The sequence below is a fragment of the Euprymna scolopes genome, chromosome 13 (assembly GCF_053919585.1).
Source record: "Euprymna scolopes isolate OS-2025 chromosome 13, ASM5391958v1, whole genome shotgun sequence".
Taxonomy (NCBI): domain Eukaryota; kingdom Metazoa; phylum Mollusca; class Cephalopoda; order Sepiida; family Sepiolidae; genus Euprymna; species Euprymna scolopes.
The window spans coordinates 6307742-6320030 of record NC_136494.1 but is presented as its reverse complement, the minus strand read 5'-3'; the positions used below and the strand labels follow the sequence as shown (position 1 = coordinate 6320030).

General features: G+C 32.8%; 1 protein-coding gene across 50 annotated transcripts in view; it reads right to left on the bottom strand.

The window, feature by feature from the left end:
• Positions 1-12289, bottom strand: part of LOC145291925 (tensin-3-like) — a 1436242-nt gene that overhangs the window by 338360 nt on the left and 1085593 nt on the right. For all 50 annotated transcript variants that reach the window (XM_080137783.1, XM_080137795.1, XM_080137791.1 and 47 more), the window contains 2 exons: positions 3868-4055; positions 1823-1906 (listed from right to left, as the gene is read on the bottom strand). In XM_080137783.1, coding sequence (XP_079993909.1) covers positions 1823-1906; positions 3868-4055 — 272 coding nt within the window. The remainder of the gene's footprint in view (positions 1-1822; positions 1907-3867; positions 4056-12289) is intronic.

Sequence of the window (12289 nt, the reverse complement as noted above, 5' to 3'; positions counted from 1 at the left end):
TCTCATTCTGTGGAATTTCCACAGGTTTTGCTAATGATAATTATTACATAAGCCCCATAAAAAACTTTTGACTAATTTCATAACATTATTAATTGTGTGGAATTATACTTTTACTGTAAATGGCTGCAAGAGTTTTTAAAGTGTTGATATTCATGTTATTGATTATTATTTTTGTTTATCAACTAAAATATGTCTAAATGGAGAATCATTGTTGGCATTCGTCTGTCTCAGGAGACAACAGAGTTCTGCAACTCAGATTAGTTTGTTACTCAGTCCGTAGAAATCTCAAACAGCATTCTTTATTTTATCAACTAGGGTAGATTGTTCTCATTCCTTCAACCATAATCAAGTAAAAGTCTTAATTCATAATTGCATTCTTAATATCGCTCATACTAAATAGTGAGTCTTCAACTTCCAAAAGACTGACACTTAGAACTGATTATTACTAAGCACTTTATCCGTTGATCCATACTATCTTCGTCTTATTTGAAATTCTGTACAGATTCCAGAGTTCAACAAGTTACACACCTGAAGAAAGTTGGAGTCATCAGCCGTAACTTTGCATATATAACACTAAAAAGATGAGACCAGTACTTTGAATGATCCAAATTATTCATTCTCAGCTAAAAACCTCCGAAACAGAAAGTATCGAAATCTATTATATTTATTGGATTATCTAAATGTTAAAAATATCCATACTCATTCGGTTATTATAATTATCTAAGGGAGATAAGCACGTTGCGAAAATTCAGATATATCAGATTTTAATAAAAATGCAACTTATATATTTTAAACACTAATTAATAAATATTCTCCAAAATTTCAGTTTCCTTCCGGATAATTTGAAGTATTGTTAGAGGTTACAGTATGACAATTCGAATACTTTTTGATTTTATATGATTTTTCATTCAAAGTTATTAAACATCAATTAAACAAATTTTCTCTTGGATTCCCATATAGAGTTATTTCCCTTAGATAATTTTGAAAAGCAACTTTTAAATAATATGTTTTATATTATTTCTACACCCCCCCCCCGCCCCCAAGCAATAAGCAGTTAACATTACACGAAGAAAGATTATTTTCAATAATTGAGGAAAATAATTGTTTATCGTGGGTAACAACTAATAATAATAAAAAAAAATATTACAACTGAATTTGAGCACTAATGCATTTTTGCTTACTGGAAATATTTTTTGTTTCCAATTTTGGAAGGGTAATACAGGAGAAAAGAGGAGACAATAAAAAATTTAATGATTTTTAGTCTTATTTTATTTCATAGAACTTCATCTTTTTCAAAAATAAACAAAATAAAGGAAGAACATACAATTGCAATGATTTCAAAAAAGTTTCTAATTTAATTTATTCTAATTTAAATTTTACATTTTTTTAATATAAAAAATACATTCCATCCAATTCAGATTCTAAACTGAATGTTTTATTTGTGAATTATATAAAAAATATTTATTTTGAAAATAATTATTTTGACATATAGAATCTTACATTTTATTAGTAAATTTTACAAAAATTTATATTTTTTTAATATTGTTACTCATAGGGTAACAATTAAAAAAATAAATAAATTCAATAAATGTTTTCATAAAGTTTTCTGTTGTGTTATTTCATTTTAAATGTTTCAAATTACGAAGGATAGTTTTATGCACGTTAAAATTGAAAAGAAAATAATTTTGAGCAAATCTAATATTTCTTGAACATAAAGATATCTTGATCATTTTGAAAATAGAATTCCATATATTTTAAGCTTTTGAACAATAAGGAAAAAGGTAGAAAAAGATGGCCGCATCTTGAAACGAGTGTCCATTACCTTCTCTGTGATGGCTGAGGCAGACCTCCCAGTTTATCATCATAGAAACGCTTCATGGCAAATCTGTCCAATGCCTGATCTTTGCTGCAAGAAATACGAGAAAGAAAAACACAAAATGAAGACATTTTATCCAAAATTTCCCCCACTCTATATCTGTGCCTAAATCAAAACGCGGATTCCATGAACAAAGCTTCTTTCTTAGAACTGCACGCCTGTGGAACTCTGTTCCATCTGCCTGCTTCCCACCGGACTACAACTTGGATGTCTTCAAGTCCAATGTTAACAAATTCCTAATGAACCGCCCCCTTAAGTAAACACTTCATCAAATCGCCACACTAACGTAATGTACTTGCAATAACCCTTATCCCTGAGTGGCTTCCGGGCCTTGATAAGTGGTGATCACTGTGTAAAAAAAAAAAAAAAATCAAAATTAATCAAATATGTTGTCACAAACATACAAGTACATGATACTAAATGTGAGTCAATCAACGTTTGCTTCCCTAAGGCTTCTGTGGCGAACACACAAACACCTTGCACAACACTTTCAGTTTTGAGACATATACAATTATTGCTCTTGTTGCATGTTTCAGCTGACAGGTGGCGATATCATCTTTCTCTCTCTCTCTCTCTCCCTCTCATTTTTTTCCAAGTGGCACGTGACCACACCGACGTGCGCCACGTGTACCAAATGTGTCTTACACATGCAAACCGATTCGGTAATCAAATGAACTTTCGCATACTATCCAACTTTACTGAGGTAAGTCCAAACATTGCAAAATCATGAACAAACTCTACAATCATGAATTACCTCGCTAACAACATTAAATGAAATATTTAATCCAAGTCCACACATGATCAGCGGACCAACAATGCGCACGTATGCATGCACGCACACACGTCTTATGCATTTTTCACCAAAAGCTATTGCCTATAAAAATTGTATAAATATTCTTTCTTGTTTTAAAAGTCTACAGTTGTATATAAATAAACTCGGTATCTATTTTCATTAATTTATGTTGTTGAACGCACAACGCATACCACAACACTTATTATTATATTATAATAAAAAAAATGCATACTAAATTACAATTTAGTTCTAGGATTGACTTATGCTTGAAAATTTTCTTTTTTTCAATTGGATGTAATTTATAATTAACTGAACAAATCACTCATTTCTCTCTCTTTGTTAACCACTTGTATGTATAACTCTGACCACCTTTTGTAGCAATTACAGATGACTACAGCAGTAGTAATAACTCACGGTTTACTATTCTGAATTTATGTCTGGTTTATAAGCTCGACACTGATTGGTGCAATCATTCAACTTCCTTTCTGGCTTGCCCAATTAGAGACCATCTCTCAGGTGAACTGAACACGTGATAGAAGTTGATAATAAAGGATCAACACATAGGCTACTCTGTATTTTTCCAGCCAGGGAATCAAAGCGAGCTAACTCTTTTCATGACACTTCTTCGAATCCCAATCTTTTTCTTGGGGTCCAACCAAACCTCCCAAAAAAGTTCACAAATAAGGACGAAGAAATTTAAAAAAAAAAAAAAAAAATAATAATAATTAGGATCCCGAAAAATAGAATCTTTTCTTTTGACTAATAGAAACACAATGTCTTTTAAGCAAGGAAATGCACTAAAAATCAATATTTAATAACCCCCCCCTTCTTAAAATAAATCGTTCCTTACATAAAAAAATATATATATGTTTGCTCATATAAGCTCTATTTCCTATTTGGTTTTATCGAGCTTTTATATCTGGCTGAGATAATTTTATAAATATTAATTCTTTAATATTTATAATTTACTTTAATTTTACCATCTTGGATCATTTTGGTAAATTCCATTGTATTTTTCATTTTATATATATATATATATATATATATATTATATAAATCAAAAAATTATTCTTCATTTGTTTAATGTGCACAGTTTAGCAAGAAGAAACCGATGCAGACCTGAATTTGTCACTTGTATAATGGTTTATTTCTGGGGTCCTTGAAACCTAACTGATCCTTAAAAAAAAAGATGGCTTACCTTGAACACACGTTACAATAGTTCATGTAGGCAGCTGTGACGACAGCAATTCTTCCTTTGCCGCCCTTGCAGTGGACCACCACAACATGTTGTGGATCAGAGTTGAGCCAAGAGTCAATTGATTTACAAATGCTACACATCCGTTCTAGAGGTGGGGCCAAATGATCTGGCCAGCCAAAATCCACAACCTGCAGAGAGTAGAGAGAAAAGAAAATGTTTAGTAATATCAAATAGAATCAATAGAAATCATATTTTTGTTTTACAAGAAAATATTGAAGTAAGCTAGAAAGCAGTCCTATAATATCGTGTTCCACAGATGGTAAGTTCTTGGAAAGAAACCCTGTTTATGGAAGTTCTGTTTGATTTTAGGTACACAGGGAAAAAAAGTTCTTTGCAGTGGTGGTTGCTAGACGAGTTCTTGCTGTGAATGTTTTAATGGAGGAAGAGGGAACAATAGATTGAAACTCAGTCAAGCAATTAACATGAAAATAACAATACAGCAGACAGACTTGCAACATCTCTTCCATGAGAAAGAGAGAGTAGTAAGGCGAAAAGTTCCTCCCCACTAGATTTTAAAGATGGTTGCCTCAGTATGGTCTAATGAAAGTTCCATATCATATAATATTTCGGGGAAATTTCCCCTTCTTCAGATATGTGTTCAACTTTAGTTCAAACATGAGGCTGTTGTAAATGTGACCAGTTTAGCAGTACTTGAAATGAAGCTCAAATTATTATTTTTAAATTTTGTTTTAAAATCAATTAATCTGTGACAATATTCTATATTATTTTATTTTTATTTATTTTTTCCGTGTATTCATAAATTTATTTGCATTTTATTTAAGTTTGAATTTTATTTATTCGCTGTGTTCCTGCTAAGATAGTGCATTTACTCTTGTGTTTGCAAGAAACTTATAAAACAAATTTTTCTTATTTAAAATTTTGGTTTGAAATATTTCAAGCAGTAAAATTGCAAAGCTAGTTAAAAGTGAAAGAAAACCAACTTATTTTTACAAAACGATCTCTGATTATTACATAGTGACTATTTTTTTTAAAATTAATTACCTGATTATTACATGGTGATTATTTTTTTAAATTAATTACCTGATTATTACATGGTGATTATTTTTTAAATTAATTACCTGATTATTGCATAGTGATTATTTTTTTAATTAATTATCTAATTTTTGCATGGTGATTATTTTTTCAATTAATTATCTCGCTGCAAGCACAGGTAATGAAATATTGAAATTATTATGGAGTCGTTTACTAGGTGCTCTGTGATTGGATGGAAAACAACCAATCACAGGCTACCTTTACAGAATCTTCACTGATCCCCCCCCCTGCTTTATCCGTCATATAGAGATTGGAATAGACGTGGACTACATCAGCAACTCTAGCACAAAAGACAAGGCACTTTATTTCTATAAGCCAACCGAAACAAACTTAGAAAGAGAAATATAAGAATGGTTAAAAGGACACATCTTCAGAGATAAGTTCCCGCAAATACAAGCTACTTGAAAGACACTTTCCTCTCTTGCATCCCACTCTTTAACTTCTTTGGAACAAGTTTTTTTAAATTTAATTTTGCTTATTAGTGTATTTATAACTTTACATTTTATCTAAGCTGTAATTTTATTTATTCACTGCGTTCCTAAAAGAGTGGGTTTACTTTTGCGTTATCAAGAAACTTATGACTGAAATATTTATTATTTAAAATTTTAGTTTGAAGTATTTTAAGTAACAAACTTTGTGAAGTTAGCTAGCAACCAACTTATTTTTACATAAAGGTCTTCGCTCATTGTATGGCAATTATTTGCTAAATTAATTATCTAGACGAAAGCACAGTTTATGAAAATCAGTTTGTTTCACATTTGTAATTGCAGAATCCATGATGGGCATTGAATCAAATATGAACTTTGTGTTTAGTAGGAATGGGGGAGGGGGGGGGAACGATGTCAACATTTCTCCCACTTAAAACAAAAAGAGATGATTTTAGCTTTCATCATGTGAAAAACGTAAAAGGTTACACCAGAAATTACATCGCAAAATGACCGTGGATACAAAGGACAACAGAGCCATCAAAGAGCCAACCATGTTTGCATATGTAATGGCTTTTCGAGACACATCCTTGTGGCATGGTTACAATGTTTGTGCAGACACATTTAATTTGGGCAGGCAGGACTTGTCAAGCTTTTCTGCGTATGTGTTGTTATCAGCAGACGGCGCATTTATCCACTTATAATTTAAGCAGCACTTTCTCGGTTTGTTTAGTTATCTGTATTTTGAACTTTTTACAAGGGAGATAATTATATGAAAACTTCTGGCATCAAATGTCGATTTTGTGAAGGACAGACACTATACTTTGATATTAGCCAAAAAAGCCAATTTATTCAACCAAAAAAATTTTCATTCAACTTAGGCATTATGCCTGGTTTGATTTTGAGGGATGAGGGAAGGGGGGGGGGGTGAGTTGCATTCTTTTTGACAACAAAAACTTTTGCTTATTCTTAGCTAGATTATTTCACCGAAATAACATCATGGCGTTAAACCTACTTAAAAGATCCCCAAATCGTTTCGTTTACAAATAAATATATATACATGAGTAAAGATGTTGAGTGTAAACAAAATGCTATTGAGGCAGGTTAGTAAAGCCCTTCCGACTCTTTGCTATGGATCAGACCGCCCACGACTATCCAATTTGAATTTTTGCAAAGGGAGATAATTACATGAAAATTTCTGGCATCAAATGGCAGTGATGTTTTAGAGAACAGATACAACACTTTTAAATATTTATTTGCAGAAAATAAAACAAAGTAACATTTTAAACAAATTAAGCACAAAGCCATTCCAAAGTGTGGGAAATGCACGCGTCATTGGTCATTCTTTATCACGAAAACTAAAAAATGTCTACCCTACTCTTAACTAAAATCATCAACAACTATAATACCACATTCACTGCAGGGTTTGTCCTAATAAAAATTTTCCAAATCGTTTTTAAAAAAATTTATTGAAAATAAATATACAATAATTTAATTGGAGAGAATCGTGGAGTGAGGGTGTGGTGGTGGGGGGGGGTAGAAAGAATTTAAAAATTTAGTTTATAAATAATAGACCATACATTGTTTTACGGTCTGTTTGAAACTAAAACCAAGCAAAAGATGCCATGAAACAATATCTTTTCAGACTAGGTATTTTTATGTGAATAAAAAAGAAAAAAAAAGAAAATAGTGTATAGTTTTTTTTTTTAATAAATAATTTTAATTTTAATCTATTCATCCCAATAATAATATGGGGCCTGCATTTGTGCTTGACATTTATAAAAAAGAAACCTATTTTACTTTTAACTGAATAAATTAAAAGTAAAATGTATTTCCTTTTTTATAATAATAATGTTTTGAGGTCTGTCTAAGACTGGAGGGTCTACACCTCTCTCAATATAAAGACTATACCATGCATATGTGGTCTGTACGTGGTCGGATAACACTCAGAACTTATATATATGGTGGCTTCTTTCAGTTTTGACAGACTATGGGTACCCACTGAAAGGGTGACTGCGCATGAAATTTTTGTGGCAAGAGTTGCGCAATCTCCAACCACACCTCTCCCGAGTCAACATTGTTAAATACCAGTGGCAAATGGAGGTTCAGGACAACTGGAAACAATGCTGAGATAAGCGGAGAGCACCTACAGCGCATATATATATATATATATATATATATATATATATATATATATATATGCTAAGATAAGCAGAGAGCATACAGAGAATACACGCATTATACATATATACATATATATATATATATATATATATATATATATATATATATACACTGCAAAGACTTGTACCTCCCCGACGTAACTACCCCCGACAAACCCGACAAGCTACCAAGTCTCATCCCTTTACAGTAGAGATCCCTAGGTGCAAGAAAGCCTTTTACTCCAATAGTTTCTTCCCCAGAACTGCGGGTCTTTGGAACTCCCTTCTGGGATTCTGCTTTCCCAACTGCACTGATATGCAGAAGTTCAAGTGTAATGTTAACAAACATCTTTCTACTCATCTCCCTTCATAATGACCCTGCTAATTAAGTCCCTGATAGTAGCCCCCTGCTTCAAAGTGGCACTGTGCCTTGTTTGGGGTGAAAATTGAATTATATATATATATATATATATATATATATATATATATATATATAGCTTAGTGAGTTAGAAGAGAGTAAGTTCAATTCTATAAGAAGAGACATATCGGGATAATATAAAGCTCAACAAGTTTCATTGGAGCTTACATAGGAAAATAGATGGGTTGCTTATGAATTTCCCATATATATATATATATATATATATTAGTGTTGTGCCGATGAATCGGAATCGGAATCGGGAATCGGTTAAATCGGTAATTTTCGGGGAATCGGAATCGGCATCGGAATCGGAAAAATTTGTGTATAATTTCCGATTCCAAAATCGATTCTTTGAATATTTTTCAAAAGTTAATTTTCAATTGCTTGTACCGATTATAAATATTTATTTCTTTTAAACTATTAGTAAAACTAAACTCTATAGATCTACGTACTCGTTATAGAATGAAGTTCTCATAACAAAATCACGTAATTTCATTAAATAGTTTTTGTTTTACGCTCCCTTGACTAATTATCGCAGCTTTTTTTAGGAAGATTCCGAATTTCCCAAATCGTTTTTACGGCATAAAATAAAAACTATTTGATGAAATTACGTGATTTTTTTATGAGAACTTCATTCCATAACGAGTACGTAGAATATATATATATTTTTTTTATTTTTCGTTTTTTAACATAGTGTAAACTGCACAAGCACCCTTTTTTAATACGTGAAGACAGTTTAGAGCTTCATCCTAGATCTAAAAATAATTTGGTTTTTAGTGGGTTTACAAATATCGTCCAAAAGTAGAATTTCAATGAGGGGGGACTTTTAAATGTAAATATAATTTCTTTTTCAATCTGAAAAATTTCTAAATGTTTTCTCTTTATCTATTTTATTCAGACTTCGATAAATTCATTGTGAGATATTCATGTATATTTTTAACTTTTCCGAAACCCAAGAAAAATGCGACGGTGTCAGACAATGTGGCTCCAGGAAAATAAAATAAAACTATTCGTTTGAAATCTTTTCATATTAAACTCCTTGAGAAATTTGGCAAGTGGGTGTGAAAAAGTATTGTTGTCGAAACCAACGGCATCGAAGGTGTTAATTACCCCATAATACTTTCAACTCAACTTTTGAGTGAGATTGGCGGGCTTCAGCGAGGCCTCTGTGATATATATATCTCACAGAGGCCTTGGCTTCAGACGGCATTGGCGCCGTCGTAGCAATCCTTAAGTATAAACATAAACAATACCGACAGAATCAAAGAAAATCACACTGGAAGCATATTTCAAATTAAATCAAAGGCCAAGCCTTTTCACAATTTTGCCCATTCCTTGTTGGTCCCCCCCGAGATTTATCGGAGAGAGACTATAGTTTTCTCAGTGGCGTTCGTCCGTCCGTTCGTTCGTCCGGATGATTCCCGCATAACCGTCCATTACTTTTTTCTGAAATTTTGCCACAAGTTGTACTCCAATACGTAGATGTGCACAACATCGAGTTTTTTTTTAAGAAAACTCTCGTTGCTCCCCCAGGGGCTGAAGAGGGGTCAAAAATGCCCAAAATGGCAAAAATGACACTTTTGGCCCCATAACTTTTTTCCCGTCCATTAGATTTTACTGAAACTTGTCCAAAATGTGAAGGCAATTGTTGCAAATGTAAATTCAGTATCGCTGACCCTGGCAAAACTCTGGTTTGCGCCCCCCGGGAACTTTTAGGGCTAAAAACCACCCCTTTTTTAGGCTCTTTTTTCATATTTGTCTAAACACTCATGATTATAAAATATATATATATATATATATATATATATATATATAAAACGATTAGGAATTTAAAATAGACGGTCAGTTTCACAAATAAATATAACGTAACATGAGCTGTAGTGTGTTACCAATTTTAAATTATGTGCGCTTATTGGGGATAGGGTGTCTCCTTTTTAAGCGATTACACATGGTTTTACAACGTTGCAAACCGAACTTAATTTAGTGGGAAACACTTTAGTTAATATCCATACAGAATTAGGATGGCCAGAAATGATGATCATTTTACGTTAAATTTATATTCGAAACTGATCTTACACTCTAAATTCTAAATGATCGCTTTTCTTTCCGCCAATTAAAAAAATGTTCTAACACGTAATCTATAAAAGTAATATTTCATTTTGGAATAGGGATTTAGCTGCGAGAGAAAGCACAGAAAGCTCACGCAATCTCACGTTAAAAATGGTTTTCATAATAGTAATATTATTATTTAGAAATTCGTTCGTAACAATGAGATGTGGCTTTGCTAATGGCGTTGTTAAATATATTGTTCTTACATCGTTTTCTTATTTTGCCTACCAATCTTCGAATATTTTCCACTATTCATGTAAGTAGCATGTTATACAGTAAATACGAACTGGTACAATATAGCTTTGTTTTAAAATCAAAATAAATGTTTTGTTGTGTTACAATTTTTAATCAATTACAAGGCAAACATTTGAGATAAAATATACGCGGACATTAACCAGGGGTTTATGTAATAATTTGAAAATTTACGAAAAAACAAACAAAAAAAATCTCTAATTAAATATGTATAAATTTTACAAGAATCGGAATCGGAATCGTGAATCGGATCGGAATCGGAAATTTTGAACGGAATCGGAATCGGGAAAAATTTTGGCATCGTCCCATCACTAATATATATATATATATATATATATATATATATATATATATATATATATATATAAGGTCTCTTATGTGTGTTTGCAGAATGGTCTCTACCAAATTACTCCATCAATTTTTGGTTTACAGACTTTTAATTTGATATATGGAATATTCTGACATATGGAACAAATTTGATGTGGTTTTTAGCCTGAAAAATAGCTGATATAAGGTCATAATTGATAAATTGGAACTTGGTAGGCGTAAGTCGACTTAATGTGTATTCTCTATGGATGTATGCATATATAATTAGTTGCGACAATTTGTAAAGTTTTGATGTGACACAAGCTCACTAATTATTTTCCATTAACTCGTAAAGAACACAGCACAGTATCTGTTCTGATGTTACACTTCACCTTTTTTGTCCTCAGTCAGTGGAGGAGAAATCCTTCATGACTGAGACAATTTTTATTTTCGTTCCTATCCAGAGTGCCTCTTTTTGGGGAGCTGGATCATCCCCACATTAAAAACCGACCTTGTGTCTAACTAGTCCCTCATGGAGAGGCAAGTAAGATAAAGAAATTAGTTGGCACTGAAAATTGCAAAGTAACTCAAATTACACAATGACGTTAAAACGTTGTCAGCCATTTTGTATGTTGACTCATTCTCGCTCTTCAAACAGATTTGAATGGAATTTCGCAAATAATAAAACTAGTTTAGTTATTAGCATCCCTTCTTGATATGGACATTTTATTAATTATTCTTTCTTATAGTCTTTTTTATTCAATAATTGTTTTTATTTTAATATAATAATCATCATCATCAACACTCTGATCCCCATCTGGCATCAATTGAAATGGATGGTTCTCGTCTTGGGGAGGCTCCATGTTTTGACAAGCTTCTGCGTTTGACCTTTACTCCTGATATGAAATGGAACACGTACATCATGTCTGTTGCCAAGGACGCTGGGAAAATGGTGGGATCCTTCTACCGCTCCAGAAGATATCTCACTACTAATGCAATTCTCTATCTGTATAAAAGCCAAGTACGTCCAAGGATAGAGTACTGCTGCCACATCTGAGCAGGAGCTGCTAAAAGCAGCCTATCCTGCCTTGACAGAGTACAAAATGGACTTCATGGATTAGTGGGGTATGCTCTTTTTTCTTCCCTGCAGCCTCTCTCCCACAGAAGAGACGTTGCGAGCCTGTCTTTGTTTTATCGTTATTTCCATGGCAAGTGCTCGCCTGAGCTCCAATCTCTGGTCCCCCCTCACCAATCTTTTACGAAAAACACCCATCTAGCTGAAACTACTGTCATTAATTCTCCCCACTCTTTATCTGTGCCTAAATCAAAACGTAGATTCCATGAGCAGAGCTTCTTTCTTAGAAGTGCATGACTGTGCAACTCTGTTCTGTTTGCCTGTTTCCCACCTGACTACAACTTGGATGTCTTCAAGTCCAACATAAACAAATTCCTGACAAACCGCTCTCCTAAGTAAGACACCCTATCAAATATCCAATACTAATGATTACTACGATACTATCTCAGTGATTACTGTACACGCAATAACCCTTATCCCTGAGTGGCTTCCGGGCCTTGATAAGTGGTGACCTCCATGTAAAAAAAAAAAAATTAAAAAATTTAGTCTTGAAATATTCTTC